The 17,371-nt window shown below is 43.1% G+C and overlaps 1 protein-coding gene across 3 annotated transcripts in view; it reads left to right on the top strand.

Moving 5' to 3' along the window:
- The window catches only part of agtpbp1 (ATP/GTP binding carboxypeptidase 1), a 30,504-nt gene that overhangs the window by 1,535 nt on the left and 11,598 nt on the right, over nt 1-17,371 (top strand). For 2 of the 3 annotated variants that reach the window (XM_058390774.1, XM_058390773.1), the window contains exons 2-13: nt 2,648-2,709; nt 5,591-5,721; nt 9,742-9,809; nt 10,312-10,375; nt 13,846-13,992; nt 14,101-14,232; nt 14,995-15,088; nt 15,227-15,264; nt 15,389-15,597; nt 16,103-16,280; nt 16,440-16,528; nt 16,676-16,792. In XM_058390774.1, the coding sequence (XP_058246757.1) occupies nt 2,678-2,709; nt 5,591-5,721; nt 9,742-9,809; nt 10,312-10,375; nt 13,846-13,992; nt 14,101-14,232; nt 14,995-15,088; nt 15,227-15,264; nt 15,389-15,597; nt 16,103-16,280; nt 16,440-16,528; nt 16,676-16,792 (1,299 nt within the window). In that variant the 5' untranslated portion in view covers nt 2,648-2,677. Of the gene's footprint in view, nt 1-2,647; nt 2,710-5,590; nt 5,722-5,921; nt 6,784-9,741; nt 9,810-10,311; nt 10,376-13,845; nt 13,993-14,100; nt 14,233-14,994; nt 15,089-15,226; nt 15,265-15,388; nt 15,598-16,102; nt 16,281-16,439; nt 16,529-16,675; nt 16,793-17,371 lie in introns of those variants that run through there. The other variant, XM_058390775.1, reaches the window with a different exon arrangement.

Here is a 17,371-nt window from a genome sequence, read left to right on the forward strand (position 1 = left end):
GACTGTATATATCCATGCAGCCAATCAGTGACGATCGTGCCACGTGACTGCACAAAGCGACACGCCCCTTATATTCGAGCTGTTATTTTTATTATTATTATTTAAGGTGGCTCGAGGAGTTGTACTTTATTACTCCATTTTAAGTGTCACTGTAAGTAAATACAAAGCAAAATAACACCTTTTTACAATCTTATATTTCCTATTATGCTTTCATAGTACACAATAAAAAAAAAACTTAATAGCAAGAAAAACGATCAATAATGGTGTCACGAGCATTATCTGTGGTGACCTCGTGATGCTAATGCTACACCATGTCGTTAGCGCTGTAGCTACTTATCTTTGTGCTCTGGTCAGTTTCTAGTGAATGACCGTCATTCACACAATATCTTATTTCTAATTAATTCATTATCAAAACACAACATAGCACAGGTCATCCTCATGATCAAACATGTCTTGATATAGGTGGACTATTTACTTGGTCATCTTTCCACCCCAAAATGTAAAAAGTAAACACACATTGGTTAATAAAAGTCAAACATAAATACACAAAGGACGGATTACGTGACTGGAAGTTCAATGGTTGAAATAAACTTTTCTGTTTTCTGTGTGTGATATCAGGAGGAAGTGTCGCGTGAAGCCGCTTGAGAGATACAGAGTTACAAAACAAATGCAGGCACTTATCTGTGTGTGTGTGTGTGTGTGTGTGTGATGGAATGGTGGGGTGGGTGGGAAGAGGATGTGTGTGTTGATTGATTGTGTGTGATGGGTTGGTTGGTTTTGTGTGTGTGTGTGTGTTGGTTGATTTGTGTGTGGGGTGGGTATGTTGGGTGTGGGGGTGCATGTGTGTGTGTGTTGTTTGATTTATGTGTGGTGGAGAGGGTGGGCTTTTGGTTTTGTGTGTGTGTGTGTGTGTTCTGATTGTGTGTGATGGGTTGGTCGGGATGTTGCATTTATGTGTGTGTGTGTTTGGGTTGGTTGATTTGTGTGTGGGGTGGGTATGTTGGGTGTGGGGGGTGCGTGTGTGTGTTGATTGATTTATGTGTGGTTGGGTGGGTGGGCTTTTGGTTTTGTGTGTGGTGTGTGTGTGTGTGTGTTCTGATTGTGTGTGATGGGTTGGTTGGGATGTTGGTTTTGTGTGTGTGTGTGTGTGAGTATTGGCTGATTTGTGTGTGATGGGTTGATTGGTTTTGTGTGTGTGTGTGTGTTGGTTGATTTGTGTGTGTGGGGGTGCATATGTGTGTGTGTGTTGAATGATTACGTGTGATGGTTGGTTTTGTGTGTGGGGGAGTGATGGAATGGTGGGGTGGGTGGGCTTTTGGTTTTGTGTGTGTGTGTTGATTCTGTGTGATGGGTTGGTTGGGAGGTTGGTTTTGAGTGTGGGGGGGTAGTTGGTGTGTGTGTGTGTGTGCATTGGCTGATTTGTGTGGAATGGGTTGGTTGGATGTGTAGGGTACGTTTGTTGGTTGGTTGGTTTTTGTGTGTGTTGATGGTTTGGGAGATTGGGTTTGTGTGTGGGGTGTTTTTGTGTGTGATGGGCTGGTTGGGAGGTTGGGTTTGTGTGTGGGGTGTTTGTGTATTGGTTGATTGTGTGATGGGCTGGTTGGGAGGTTGGGTTTGTGTGTGGGGTGTTTGTGTGATGGGCTGGTTGGGAGGTTGGGTTTGTGTGTGGGGTGTTTGTGTGATGGGCTGGTTGGGAGGTTGGGTTTGTGTGTGGGGTGTTTGTGTATTGGTTGATTGTGTGATGGGCTGGTTGGGAGGTTGGGTTTGTGTGTGGGGTGTTTGTGTGATGGGCTGGTTGGGAGGTTGGGTTTGTGTGTGGGGTGTTTGTGTGATGGGCTGGTTGGGAGGTTGGGTTTGTGTGTGGGGTGTTTGTGTGATGGGCTGGTTGGGAGGTTGGGTTTGTGTGTGGGGTGTTTTTGTGTGTGATGGGCTGGTTGGGAGGTTGGGTTTGTGTGTGGGGTGTTTGTGTATTGGTTGATTGTGTGATGGGCTGGTTGGGAGGTTGGGTTTGTGTGTGGGGTGTTTGTGTGATGGGCTGGTTGGGAGGTTGGGTTTGTGTGTGGGGTGTTTGTGTGATGGGCTGGTTGGGAGGTTGGGTTTGTGTGTGGGGTGTTTGTGTGATGGGCTGGTTGGGAGGTTGGGTTTGTGTGTGGGGTGTTTGGGAGGTTGGGTTTGTGTGTGGGGTGTTTGTGTATTGGTTGATTTGTGTGTGATGGGCTGGTTGGGAGGTTGGGTTTGTGTGTTTGTGGGGTTTGGTGTGTGTTGGATGTGTATGTTCATTGGTTGGTTGATTTTTGTGTGTGTTGATTGGTTGGTAGTCTAGATTTGTGTGTGTGTGTGTTGGTTGATTTGTGTGTTATGGGTTGGTGTGTGTGTGTGTGTGTGTGTAATAGTTTACCCCATGTCATTCTTTCTTATTGTCAAGAGCTTTTAATAGACCTTTGCTTTTAGTCTTCCTGTGTAATATCACCACAGACTATATCACCAGTCCTCTAATAGTGTGTGATGGTTTGTGTTTAGATGTTAAATGTTGTGTACTTGTGCTGATTTTACTAATAATGTTTTTTCCGGTGTTACTTTCTCTAAACACTTCATTGCTTAAGGGCATGTGTGATGCGTGAATGACTTCATCTTTATCTTTTCACAGTCTGTTTGACCTGCGTGAGGGGGCCAAGCGATGAATAAACCCAAAATGGCAACGGAGAAAGGGTCTGTGATCTCACACACACACACACACACCTATGTAAGATTAAATCCTAAATCATTCTGACAATGTTGAGATTGTAAACACAACTCATGCTGGGCATCTTTAATCAATCTTAGAAATCTTCTGTGTACGTGTCCCTGTGTGTGCGTGCGTGTGTCTGTGTGTGTGTGTCCATCCCTGTGTGTGTGTGTGTCCATCCCTGTGTGTGTGTGTGTGTGTGTGTGTCCATCCCTGTGTGTGTGTGTGTGTCCATCCCTGTGTGTGTGTGTGTGTCCATCCCTGTGTGTGTGTGTGTGTCCATCCCTGTGTGTGTGTGTGTGTCCATCCCTGTGTGTGTGTGTGTCCATCCCTGTGTGTGTGTGTGTCCATCCCTGTGTGTGTGTGTGTCCATCCCTGTGTGTGTGTGTGTGTGTGTGTGTGTCCATCCCTGTGTGTGTGTGTGTGTCCATCCCTGTGTGTGTGTGTGTGTGTCCATCCCTGTGTGTGTGTGTGTGTCCATCCCTGTGTGTGTGTGTGTCCATCCCTGTGTGTGTGTGTGTCCATCCCTGTGTGTGTGTGTGTGTCCATCCCTGTGTGTGTGTGTGTGTCCATCCCTGTGTGTGTGTGTGTGTGTGTGTGTGTGTCCATCCCTGTGTGTGTGTGTGTGTGTGTGTCCATCCCTGTGTGTGTGTGTGTGTGTGTGTGTCCATCCCTGTGTGTGTGTGTGTGTGTGTGTGTGTCCATCCCTGTGTGTGTGTGTGTGTGTGTGTGTCCATCCCTGTGTGTGTGTGTGTGTGTGTGTCCATCCCTGTGTGTGTGTGTGTGTGTGTCCATCCCTGTGTGTGTGTGTGTGTGTGTGTGTCCATCCCTGTGTGTGTGTGTGTGTGTCCATCCCTGTGTGTGTGTGTGTGTGTCCATCCCTGTGTGTGTGTGTGTGTCCATCCCTGTGTGTGTGTGTGTGTCCATCCCTGTGTGTGTGTGTGTGTGTGTCCATCCCTGTGTGTGTGTGTGTGTGTCCATCCCTGTGTGTGTGTGTGTGTGTCCATCCCTGTGTGTGTGTGTGTGTGTCCATCCCTGTGTGTGTGTGTGTGTGTCCATCCCTGTGTGTGTGTGTGTGTCCATCCCTGTGTGTGTGTGTGTGTCCATCCCTGTGTGTGTGTGTGTGTCCATCCCTGTGTGTGTGTGTGTGTGTGTCCATCCCTGTGTGTGTGTGTGTGTGTGTCCATCCCTGTGTGTGTGTGTGTGTGTGTCCATCCCTGTGTGTGTGTGTGTGTGTCCATCCCTGTGTGTGTGTGTGTGTGTCCATCCCTGTGTGTGTGTGTGTGTGTCCATCCCTGTGTGTGTGTGTGTGTGTCCATCCCTGTGTGTGTGTCCATCCCTGTGTGTGTGTGTGTGTCCATCCCTGTGTGTGTGTGTGTGTGTCCATCCCTGTGTGTGTGTGTGTGTGTCCATCCCTGTGTGTGTGTGTGTGTCCATCCCTGTGTGTGTGTGTGTGTGTGTCCATCCCTGTGTGTGTGTGTGTGTCCATCCCTGTGTGTGTGTGTGTGTGTGTCCATCCCTGTGTGTGTGTGTGTGTGTGTCCATCCCTGTGTGTGTGTGTGTGTCCATCCCTGTGTGTGTGTGTGTGTGTCCATCCCTGTGTGTGTGTGTGTCCATCCCTGTGTGTGTGTGTGTCCATCCCTGTGTGTGTGTGTGTGTGTGTCCATCCCTGTGTGTGTGTGTGTGTGTCCATCCCTGTGTGTGTGTGTGTGTCCATCCCTGTGTGTGTGTGTGTGTCCATCCCTGTGTGTGTGTGTGTGTGTGTCCATCCCTGTGTGTGTGTGTGTGTGTGTCCATCCCTGTGTGTGTGTGTGTGTGTCCATCCCTGTGTGTGTGTGTGTGTGTCCATCCCTGTGTGTGTGTGTGTGTGTGTCCATCCCTGTGTGTGTGTGTGTGTGTCCATCCCTGTGTGTGTGTGTGTGTGTCCATCCCTGTGTGTGTGTCCATCCCTGTGTGTGTGTGTGTGTCCATCCCTGTGTGTGTGTGTGTGTGTGTCCATCCCTGTGTGTGTGTGTGTGTGTCCATCCCTGTGTGTGTGTGTGTGTGTGTCCATCCCTGTGTGTGTGTGTGTGTGTCCATCCCTGTGTGTGTGTGTGTGTGTCCATCCCTGTGTGTGTGTGTGTCCATCCCTGTGTGTGTGTGTGTCCATCCCTGTGTGTGTGTGTGTCCATCCCTGTGTGTGTGTGTCCATCCCTGTGTGTGTGTGTCCATCCCTGTGTGTGTGTCCATCCCTGTGTGTGTGTCCATCCCTGTGTGTGTGTCCATCCCTGTGTGTGTGTGTGTGTGTCCATCCCTGTGTGTGTGTGTGTGTGTCCATCCCTGTGTGTGTGTGTCCATCCCTGTGTGTGTGTGTGTGTGTGTGTGTGTGTCCATCCCTGTGTGTGTGTCCATCCCTGTGTGTGTGTCCATCCCTGTGTGTGTGTCCATCCCTGTGTGTGTGTCCATCCCTGTGTATGTGTGTGTGTCCATCCCTGTGTGTGTGTGTGTGTCCATCCCTGTGTGTGTGTGTCCATCCCTGTGTGTGTGTGTGTCCATCCCTGTGTGTGTGTGTGTCCATCCCTGTGTGTGTGTGTGTCCATCCCTGTGTGTGTGTGTGTGTGTATCCATCCCTGTGTGTGTGTGTGTATCCATCCCTGTGTGTGTGTGTATATCCATCCCTGTGTGTCTGTCCCTCTGTGTCTGTCCCCATGTCTGTACCTGTGTGTCTGTCCCTCTGTGTGTGTGTGTCTGTCCCCATGTCTGTCCCTGTGTGTCCGTCTATCCCTATGTCTGTCTGTCCCTGTATCTATCTGACCCTCTGTGTGTGTCCCTGTGTGTATATCTGTCCCTGTGTGTGTGTGTGTGTGTGTGTGTGTGCGTGTGCAGGATCCCCAGCAGTTCCCGGGTGCTGATGTTACTCGGGCAGTTGGAGAGGTTCAATGGAGAGACTCTGCACCGTGACAGCGAGGCCATCAGACAAGTGACCGGCAAAATCCTGCACCTCATCCAGACTCAAGGTGAGTGAGTACACACAGACATGTGTGTGTAATAAAACATAAAGATTACTTCATGGAACTCTTTTAAAGTACTTTATAAGAGGAAACACAAATCTTGTCAATTTTACAGGGATGATACTATTCATTGATTAGTGTCATGTCTTTATATTAAATACTGGTCTCAAATGGAGTGTATTTATATGAATTCCATGGTGTCCGTAGCACATTTTACAGGATGTGACCTTAGATATACCGGTATAGTTCAACAGCGAACAAAATAAGTATTTTAAATACCTTACTGTGATTATATATATATAATTATAAAGTACAAGACAGTGGTGAGACCGGCCATGCTGTAGGGTTTAGAGGTAGTGTCACTGAGGAAGAGACAGGAGTCAGAGCTGGAGGTAGCAGAGCTGAAGATGTTGAGGGACGGCTCATGTTGGACGTTTGGGGGACGAAGTTAGGGAGGCCAGATTAAGATGTTCAGAGGAGGGAGAGTGAGTATATTGGTAGGGGAATTTTGGACATGGAGCTGCCAGGCAGGAGGCAAAGAGGAAGATGTAATAAATGAGGTTATGAAGCTAGTTTTGAGGATGCAGAAGATAGGGATAGGTGGAGAGAGATGATTCGCTGTGGCGACACCTGAAGGTTGAAGATTGTGATTTATACACATGACTGTCCCATCCACCCCCCTTAAACCTAACACTGTCCGAGTAAGCTGAAGCTGCTCCCTATGCTGCAATCTCGCCCTTGTGAACTTGGTCACCACCGGCTTGACTCGCTGTAACTGTATCCTGCATATCCCTCATGTTTCCGCTGTCTGTAGCGTAAGGGATCAAAAGTCTCTCCTAGCTCCTGTTGCCTTCTCCTGACTCGGTCACACTCCATCTCCGCCTGTCATCGTCATTTTCACCCTAGGGGTCAGTACAACAGGCGGGGCTTCGCGCAGATTATATTGCCAAGTGTGGATGCGTTTGACAAACACATATGCGTCGGCACATGAAAGAGTGTGTGTGTGTGTGTGAAAGATAAAGATGGACGACAGCAGTCACAGATTCAGGGATCGATACGTTCAGCCAGGTAATTACTAATAACATGAAATGTGTAAACAGTCTTTATGCTGCGGTGTTTCTCTTATCAGGTTAACAATTACACAATGCTTTACAGTCTTTAAGTTCACTCTGTCCTTCTCTAAGTAGATTAAATCTCCTGTTTACTTGTGTTACTGTATAACTTGATAAAACCAGCTATCAGGAATTTGGTTTCACTTTGGTGAGGGATTTCCTATCATAGTGTCATCTATTAAGAAAGGAAACAAACTGAATTATTTAACCTGTTCAGTATCTAAACTAAACAAAGCACTGGGTTATTATAAACTGCACCAATACACTTTAATGCATTAAGTTGGTTCATGGTGCTGTTAATATCTAGGTTAAACATGTTATTCTGTAAACAAATGCATGTTTTGTTTCACCGGTGATAAATCTCACACCCTTCAAGGAACGTTTTGGAAACGCTAGCATGATGCCGGTGTCTGTTTCTGTCTGCGTCTTCAAGAACGAACTGTGTCTGTTTCTGTGAATCGCGTCCAGCAGCCTCGTGTAACCTCCTGGGCAGCAGTCGGTGGTGTCGCCGGTTATTTGAGTAGTGCAGTATGTTTTTATGAACAGCTGTAAATCCTCAGGCAGGTATATGATGTGTGTGTTTTAGACAGGATTCTCTGTCGAGCGACTCGCACTCGGATATTCGTACCGTGATTATACGGAGAATTTAAAGCGGCTCCGGACAGGACGAGGTGCTGAGGTTTGAAAACCAGAAAGGGTTGATGTTCAGTGATGGGATACTGGGAAGCGATGACGGTCAGCGAGTGGGAAGAGTGGTGGTTTATGATTGGTCTTTGGGAACTGTAATCAGTGATTGGTAGTTTGAGAAAGCAATAGTGATCAGTGATTGGTCCGTAAACACAATAATGTTCAGTGATTGGTCATTAAACACAATAGTGATCAGTGGCTGGTTATTAAGGAAGCACTAATGATCAGTGATTAGTTGTTGAGAAAGCAATAGTGATCAGTGATTGGTCCGTAAACACAATAATGTTCAGTGATTGGTCATTAAACACAATAGTGATCAGTGGCTGGTTATTAAGGAAGCACTAATGATCAGTGATTAGTTGTTGAGAAAGCAATAGTGATCAGTGATTGGTCCGTAAACACAATAATGTTCAGTGATTGGTCATTAAACACAATAGTGATCAGTGGCTGGTTATTAAGGAAGCACTAATGATCAGTGATTAGTTGTTGAGAAAGCAATAGTGATCAGTGATTGGATATTAATGAAGCACTGGTTAGTCATTGGCTGTTGAGGAAGCAATAGTCTTCAGTGATTGGTTATTGATGAAGCGCTGATCATTGGTTGTTGGGGAAGCAGTAATGATCAGTGTTTGGTAGTTTGGGGAAGCAGCCGTGATCAGTGATTGGTCATTAAACACAATAGTGGTCAGTGATTGATTATTGAGGAAGCACTGATGATCAGTGATTGGTTGTTGAGGAACCAATAGTGATCAGTGATTGGCTATTGAGGAAGCAATAGTGAAATGATGATCGGTGATTGGATACTGGGAGATCTGCCAAGACTTTAATGATCAGCCAGTGGGAACAGTGGTGGTTAATGCTTGGTTGTTAGGTCCAAAGTGATTGATTATTTGGAAAAAATGTAATCGGTGATTGGTAGTTTGGGAAGCAATAGTGATTAGTGATTGGTTATTGAGGAAGCAATAGTGATCAGTGATTGTTCATTAAACACAGTAGTGATACGTGATTGGTTATTAATAAAGCACTAATGATCAGTGATTGGTTGTTGGGGGAGCAGTAATGCTTAGTGATTGGTAGTATGGAGAAGCAGTAGTGATCAGTGATTGGTCATTAAACACAATAGTGATTGGTTATTGAGGAAGCAATAGTGATCAGCGATTGGTCGTTGGAAACAATTGGGTTCAGTCATTTGGAAACAATTGTAATTCTTTTCCTTTTAAAATAAAGTCTAATCTAAAAGTCGTCAAATCTCGTGACAAAGTTGGCAACGTAGATCAAATCACTGCGTCCTAGTCAGTCCAGATTACCCATAATGCACTTGAAAGTATTATGATTGCTTGTAAAGCGAACTTGGACCTCTGAAGTAAACTACAGAGATACAGCTTGTGCTTCTTCTGTGAGAGAATATTAAACTAAACTAAACAGCCTTCGGGTAATGTGTGTTTTTATTCCGCAAATGAGTAAAAGGATCTGTAAATAATTCATATTTTGGGAAATATCTTGTTTTTTTTTTATAGAAGAAGATCCTCTCATGTACAGTTGCAAGCAGTCGGTGTTTTGGCATTTCTGCTTGCATGTTTGCCCGTTGTTTAGATGATGAAGCTTGTTTCCATTGTGCTCTATTTCAAGCTCAGTCAGCACGCACCAGACTCTCTGAGCATAAATCAAAAGTAAACACCGCTAAACTTCTGCTTCGGAAACTTCCCTCTTACTGTATAAGTCACTTTACCCACAGCTCTGACCTTGTGGTGAGGATACTTGGGTTTTTCCTTCAACTTCATCTTCATGTTTGAACTTTAATGCCAAGAACAAGAAGATCTTGGAGGGTGGGGTGGGGTGGGGTGGGGGTGGGGGGTCAGTTATTTTCTCCTCTTCTTGTTGGACTCGTTCAGATGTTTTGGATGTTTTGAGCAAGCTGATCGTGAGTCTGTAACCGGACACTTGGGTTTCAGAGCATGTTCCCTGCAGATATTTTTCCTTGCCTGAAACTCGATTACATGTTTGAGGTGTCCAACATGGGAAGAATGTTTCAGGGGTTCTGTGAAATGTTTTCCACTTGGAAATCAAGATAATTTCCAAATAAATACAAAAATAAATCACACTCAAGTATCAGATACCGGCTAGTGATACAGGCTCGGCTGTCGTACACGGGTGAATGTTGTGTTCTATCGGATTAGTAACTAAGAAACGGTCCGAGCTTTTGTTTTTTCTTGCTGCTGTGTTTCAGAGAAGACTCATAAGGAGATCATGGCTAAAGGCTCGAGTGGGATGGAGGTCATTCTGTCCTCTCTGGAGGTAAACGCTCTTAAAGAAAAAGAAAAGAAACTTAAATAAAACGCACTCAAACACTGTATTCCATACAGTGCACAGTGCAGCACATAAAAAAACATCCCACAATGCACTGCAGTAGGTGTCCAGTCTAGATACCATATTATAATAATAATAATAATAATAATAATAATAATAATAATACCTTTTTTATATAATTATTGCTGTCAATAATAGCAAAAAAAAATTTTGTCATAGACAATAATTTGACTAAGGTTATTGAATAAATTTCTCTATCTGTTACATTTTTTTTTTTTTTTTATTTATTTTTGTCTTTTATTGATTTTATCTTTTATTTATTTTTACCTCTTCATTTGTTTATTTTTATTGATTTATTTATCTTATATCTATTTATTAATTGGTCTTTCATTTGTTTTTAATCTATGTATTTATATTTTTTATATCTATTATTTATTTTATCCTATCTATCTATCTATCTATCTATCTATCTATCTATATTGCACTACAGAACACAAGGGATTTGCAGACGACTCTGAACATCTTGGGGATTCTGAATGAACTGTTGACTGTGGGTGAGTTCAGTACATTTGACATAATTGAGAGTGTGTGTGAGTGTAAGAGTGTGTGTGAGAGAGTGTATGTAAGTGTAAGACTGCGTAAGAGAGTTTATGTGAATGTGTGCAAGTGTGAGAGTGTGTATGCAAGTGTGTGAGAGTGTATGTGAATGTGAGAGTGGGTATGTGAGTGTAAGAGAGTCTTTATGTGAGTGTGAGAGAGTCTTTGTGTGTGTATGTGAGTGTGAGAGAGTCTTTGTGAGTGTGTATGTGAGTGTGTATGTGAGTGTGAGAGTCTTTGAGTGAGTGTGTATGTGAGTGTGAGAGAGTCTTTGTGTGTGTATGTGTGAGTGTGTATGTGAGTGTGAGAGTCTGAGTGAGTGTGTATGTGAGTGTGAGAGAGTCTTTGTGTGTGTATGTGTGAGTGTGTATGCGAGTGTGAGAGAGTCTGTGTGTGTATGTGAGTGTGAGAGAGTCTTTGTGTGAGTGTGTATGTGAGTGTGAGAGTCTGAGTGAGTGTGTATGTGAGTGTGAGAGAGTCTTTGTGTGTGTATGTGTGAGTGTGTATGCGAGTGTGAGAGAGTCTTTGTGTGTGTATGTGAGTGTGAGAGAGTCTTTGAGTGAGTGTGTATGTGAGTGTGAGAGAGTCTTTGTGTGTGTATGTGAGTGTGAGAGAGTCTTTGTGTGTGTATGTGAGTGTGAGAGAGTCTTTATGTGAGTGTATATGTGAGTGTGTATGTGAGTGTGAGAGAGTCTTTATGTGAGTGTGAGAGAGTCTTTGTGTGTGTATGTGAGTGTGAGAGAGTCTTTATGTGAGTGTGTATGTGAGTGTGAGAGAGTCTTTATGTGAGTGTATATGTGAGTGTGAGAGAGTCTTTGTGAGTGTGTATGTGAGTGTGAGAGAGTCTTTGTGTGTGTATGTGAGTGTGAGAGAGTCTTTATGTGAGTGTGTATGTGAGTGTGAGAGAGTCTTTGTGTGAGTGTGTATGAGTGTGAGAGAGTCTTTGTGTGAGTGTATGAGTGTGAGAGTCTGAGTGAGTGTGAGTGTGAGAGTCTTTGTGTGTGTGTGTGTGAGTGTGAGAGAGTCTTTGTGTGAGTGTGTATGTGAGTGTGAGAGAGTCTTTGTTTGTGTATGTGAGTGTGAGAGAGTCTTTGAGTGAGTGTGTATGTGAGTGTGAGAGAGTCTTTGAGTGAGTGTGTATGTGAGTGTGAGAGAGTCTTTGTGTGAGTGTGTATGTGAGTGTAAGAGAGTCTTTGAGTGAGTGTGTATGTGAGTGTGAGAGTCTGAGTGAGTGTGTATGTGAGTGTGAGAGAGTCTTTGTGTGTGTATGTGTGAGTGTGTATGCGAGTGTGAGAGAGTCTTTGTGTGTGTATGTGAGTGTGAGAGAGTCTTTGAGTGAGTGTGTATGTGAGTGTGAGAGAGTCTTTGTGTGTGTATGTGAGTGTGAGAGAGTCTTTGTGTGTGTATGTGAGTGTGAGAGAGTCTTTATGTGAGTGTATATGTGAGTGTGTATGTGAGTGTGAGAGAGTCTTTATGTGAGTGTGAGAGAGTCTTTGTGTGTGTATGTGAGTGTGAGAGAGTCTTTATGTGAGTGTGTATGTGAGTGTGAGAGAGTCTTTATGTGAGTGTATATGTGAGTGTGAGAGAGTCTTTGTGAGTGTGTATGTGAGTGTGAGAGAGTCTTTGTGTGTGTATGTGAGTGTGAGAGAGTCTTTATGTGAGTGTGTATGTGAGTGTGAGAGAGTCTTTGTGTGAGTGTGTATGAGTGTGAGAGAGTCTTTGTGTGAGTGTATGAGTGTGAGAGTCTGAGTGAGTGTGAGTGTGAGAGTCTTTGTGTGTGTGTGTGTGAGTGTGAGAGAGTCTTTGTGTGAGTGTGTATGTGAGTGTGAGAGAGTCTTTGTTTGTGTATGTGAGTGTGAGAGAGTCTTTGAGTGAGTGTGTATGTGAGTGTGAGAGAGTCTTTGAGTGAGTGTGTATGTGAGTGTGAGAGAGTCTTTGTGTGAGTGTGTATGTGAGTGTAAGAGAGTCTTTGAGTGAGTGTGTATGTGAGTGTGAGAGAGTCTTTGTGAGTGTGTATGTGAGTGTGAGAGAGTCTTTGTGAGTGTGTATGTGAGTGTGAGAGAGTCTTTATGTGAGTGTGAGAGAGTCTGTGTGTGTATGTGAGTGTGAGAGAGTCTTTGTGTGAGTGTGTATGTGAGTGTGAGAGTCTTTGTGTGAGTGTGTATGTGAGTGTGAGAGTCTTTGTGTGAGTGTGTATATGAGTGTGAGAGTCTTTGTGTGTGTATGTGAGTGTGAGAGAGTCTTTATGTGAGTGTGAGAGAGTCTGTGTGTATGTGAGTGTGAGAGAGTCTTTGTGTGAGTGTGTATGTGAGTGTGAGAGTCTTTGTGTGAGTGTGTATATCAGTGTGAGAGAGTCTTTGTGTGTGAGTGTGAGAGAGTCTGTGTGAGTGTGTATGTGAGTGTGAGAGAGTCTTTGTGTGTGTATGTGAGTGTGAGAGAGTCTTTGTGTGTGTATGTGAGTGTGAGAGAGTCTTTGTGTGTGTATGTGAGTGTGAGTGTGTATGTGAGTGTGAGAGAGTCTTTGTGTGTGTATGCGAGTGTGAGAGAGTCTGAGTGTGTATGTGAGTGTGAGAGAGTCTTTGAGTGTGTATGTGAGTGTGAGAGAGTCTTTGTGTGTGTATGTGAGTGTGAGAGAGTCTTTGTGTGTGTATGTGAGTGTGAGAGAGTCTTTATGTGAGTGTGTATGTGAGTGTGAGAGAGTCTTTGTGAGTGTGAGAGAGTCTGTGTGTGTATGTGAGAGTCTTTGTGAGTGTGTATGTGAGTGTGAGAGAGTCTTTGTGAGTGTGAGAGAGTCTGTGTGTGTGTGTATGTGTGTGTGAGAGTCTTTATGTGAGTGTGTATGTGAGTGTGAGAGAGTCTTTGTGAGTGTGAGAGAGTCTGTGTGTGTGTGTATGTGTGTGTGAGAGTCTTTATGTGAGTGTGTATGTGAGTGTGAGAGTCTTTGTGTGTATGTGAGTGTGAGAGAGTCTTTGTGTGTGTATGTGAGTGTGAGAGAGTCTTTATGTGAGTGTGTATGTGAGTGTGAAAGAGTCTTTGTGTGAGTGTGTATGTGAGTGTGAGAGAGTCTTTATGTGAGTGTGTATGTGAGTGTGAGAGTCTTTGTGTGTATGTGAGTGTGAGAGAGTCTTTGTGTGAGTGTGTATGTGAGTGTGAGAGAGTCTTTATGTGAGTGTGTATGTGAGTGTGAATGTGAGTGTGAGAGTCTTTGTGTGTATGTGAGTGTGAGAGAGTCTTTGTGAGTGTGAGAGAGTGTGTGTGTGTGAGTGTGTATGTGTGTGTGAGAGAGTATGAAAGAGTGTATGTAAGAGAGAGTGTGTGTGTGAGAGAGTCCGTATCTGTGTGTGTGTGGGAGTGCATGGAAAAGAATCGAACATACCAAGGAAACACGAACTCGACCTTTAACGTGTTGTGTGTCCGGGTTGTGTAGGTGGCGGCCGCAGGATCGGAGTGTTTGTATCTAAAGGAGGAACCGGGATCCTCATGCAGTTACTCATCAGCTCAGGCAGAGAAATGACTCCCAGTGAAGAGCTCATGCTGCAGATCCACTCTCTGCTGGCCAAAGCCGGGCCTAAAGGTAAGAAACAGACCTGTGTAAAGCGGCAGCCTGTTCATATATAAGATTTATTAAAAGCCTTCAGTGATGAGACTATGAGATGAGAATCTTGCCTGATTTCCTCTGCAGACAGGAAGTTTGGAATTAAAGCCCGGCTGAACGGGGCTCTGAATGTGACCGTCAATCTGCTGAAACAAAACCTGCAGAATTACAAGCTGCTGCTGCCGTGTTTACAGGTGCTCCGTGTCTACGCCGGCAACTGTGAGTCTGACTCGGGTTTTATAAATTTGTAGTTATTATTATAATGTATTAAATAGGAGATGTACTGTAGAGTATCGTGTTTCTAACTCTTAAAAAAAATCAATTGGAAAAGAACGTTTATGTAGGAAGTTCAGTCAAGAATTGTTTGAGAGTTTTTCTTTCCCCAAAAATCTTGCCTCAGTATTGAGCATGAGTGTATTTCAGTCCCTCCAGGATTACTATAAACATACTATTATAAATAAATATATTATTATAAATAAAGGTGAAATCAAACTTAAAATTAATGCAGATTTTCCCCAGATTTCACAGGGAGAAGAACTCGAAAGTAGTTTGAAAGTAGTTTTCCGCCAAAAGAAAATAAAGCATAAAAACCTCCGCAAGTTGCCTCACAAATTTAGAAAATAAATAAATAAACAAACAAACAAAGAAAGAAAGAAATCTTGGAGGAACTGGCATTTCCATGAACAGGCTGATCAGAGAAGAACAAATATTTATTTATTTATTTATTTATTTATTGATTGTGATTTATTTATTTTATTTTATTTTGATGAATGTAATTCAGACTGATTGGTTAATTAATTAATGAGTTAATTTGTTTGTTTATTTATTTAAAGTGTTTTATTTATTTATTTATTTATTTTTTGATGAATGTAATTCAGACTCATTGGTTAATCAGTCCACATATAAATGCAACTCTTATATTTTTGACTTTTTAATATTTGCTTTAAGCAAACCCTGAAGCGTTGATATTTCTGTCAGCAGCAGTGAACGCGGTGTCTCTGGGGAAGAGCGGCGTGGTGGAGATGTTGTTCAAAGTCATCGGGCCTTACAGCAAGAAGAACACCACTCTGCTGAAGTATGTGTGACTCCGGGTTTCTTCACGCTCGACATCTAAAATTAGAGCTGTAACGATCGCATAACGTATGTAGCGTCGATCTCACAAGCGTGAATACGATATGTCACTTCTTTTTTTTCTTTTTTCTTTTTACCACAGAGTGGCCCTTGATACTTTGGCAGCATTGCTTAAATCAAGTAAGTTCATACTGTTCTTTTTCCCCATGTACAGATATACAGTTAAACTAGACTGTGTTTATTTCACGGGATGTGTCATTTATTACACGGAAAGCTCACAGTGTCTCTTCTTTGTGTTTATCAGAGATGAATGCCAGGCGTGCGATAGACCGGGGACACGTGCCAGCTCTGCTCGCCATCTACCAGGACTGGCATCGGAACGACACGCGCCACAGAAACGTTCTCATTCGCAAAAGCATTCTGGGTTGCATCAAAAACATCACCAACATCAAGGTGGGCAGGAAGGCCTTCATCGACGCAGATGGCATGAGGATTCTCTACAACACCTCCACTGTAAGAACATAATCTCTTCGATCGGTTATAGTCTATTGGCTGGATTCGTATACTTGTATCATTTTGAACAGACTTCTCTGCTGCTTAAAAATGAGAGACAAGAACATTCTGTGAACATTTACACCTGCTGTGTGGGATATAAAAGGTCTCATTGTTAGCGCCATAACAAAGAAACATCAACATTTAAAAACATGGCATGCTTTTATATGAAAATAATCAACCGAAACTGAAGCTCCAGTTATCCCGAAGTTGGATATTTTTCAAACAATCCCGGTCTGCAGGATCTATCAAAAGTATCCTTTAACTCCTGTAAGTATCCTTTAAGGCCCGTGGAGGCCCCACCTCACAACTTGCATGATTAGATCAGGGATCTAATGGAGTCCATGTCTCGACAGGTCAGGGCTGTTTTGGCAGCAAAAGGGGGACCAACGCAGTATTAGGCATGTGGTCATAATGTTATGCCTGTTTGATGTTGTATGTTATTCTGTCTCATTCTGTTGATTAGGAGTGTTTGCCTGTTAGGACTTTGGATCCTCTGGTTATCATTTCCAGCCTGATCATGAGAAAGTGCTTTCCAAAGAACCGCTTGCCTCTGCCCACCATTAAGAGCGTCTTTCATTACCCACTACCACACGTTCCAGCCAGCGGACCCGTAGCTCAACTCTACAGTCAGCTACCAGAGGGTAAAGTGTATAAAATACACATGCAGAAAAAGCATTAAAAAGGCTGTATATATCATATAAAGATAATGTTAATAAAGATAATGTACCTTAATAAAGTGTCCTTTATCACGTTCCAGCTGATTGCAAGCGTGTGATAAATCGATGTCTTGTCTGTTGCAGTGGACGACGTTTTAGATGAGAGTGACGATAACGAGGACACCGAGGTCGATACCGAGAATGAGGAGGATGAGAAGGACCACAAGTCACAGGTCACTTCTTCATCTTTAACACAAAACAGATCCTTCCTATTGCTAATGATCTCGCACAACATCCTATGTGAATTAATGTCAGAAATTGTGAATTGCTTAATTAAACTTAAATAATAATCGAAGCTATTTTGTGTGATTTCATTGCAGCATGATGACTTCGAGACCGATCTCAACAAACTGCGACCCAGACAGATAGCCATACGCCCATTTGATGAGCTAAGACCTTTTGAACGTTTCTTTCCGGAATTTTCTGAGGATTTTCAGGTAGGGATTTTGCCTTTAGTTCACAAAATCTTTTTCGAGGTTAGCAATTATGCAGTGGTAAAGATAGAAATGAGGAGCCTCCTTATCACTGCCTCTTCCACCAACGTCTTCTAAACTTCATGTTCATCGTAGTTTTCTAAACCAGTGAGACGAGCCAGTTTGCATCAAGTGGGGGCGGAGCTCATTTCTGGGCCTGAAAATTGTGAAGCTTGAACCTTGCCCAAATCAAAACTCGCCCATTTAACTTTAAAAGATTATTGTCACTTTGGAAAGTTACTAACTGCACCTTTAAGTCTGAAAGTCTTTTCTCTTAATTGGCAGGTTGTGTGCTCTCTAATATTCTCTATACTAATGAATAAGGGAAGAGAATTTGGCCTCTGTTTCACCCCATATTTATAATAAGAAATATTTATAAAGGAGCCAATGATTGACGTGATTTTGTTAAAAATTTATTAAATTTAAAATTCAATTATTACATTTAATATAATGTAGACAAATATTTTATAATATTTTTTAAATATTATTTTATTCATATTTATTTAAATATTAATTATATGTAATTTTTTTAAATAAAATTTT

This window comes from Hemibagrus wyckioides, linkage group LG05 (assembly GCF_019097595.1).
Source record: "Hemibagrus wyckioides isolate EC202008001 linkage group LG05, SWU_Hwy_1.0, whole genome shotgun sequence".
Lineage (NCBI taxonomy): Eukaryota > Metazoa > Chordata > Actinopteri > Siluriformes > Bagridae > Hemibagrus > Hemibagrus wyckioides.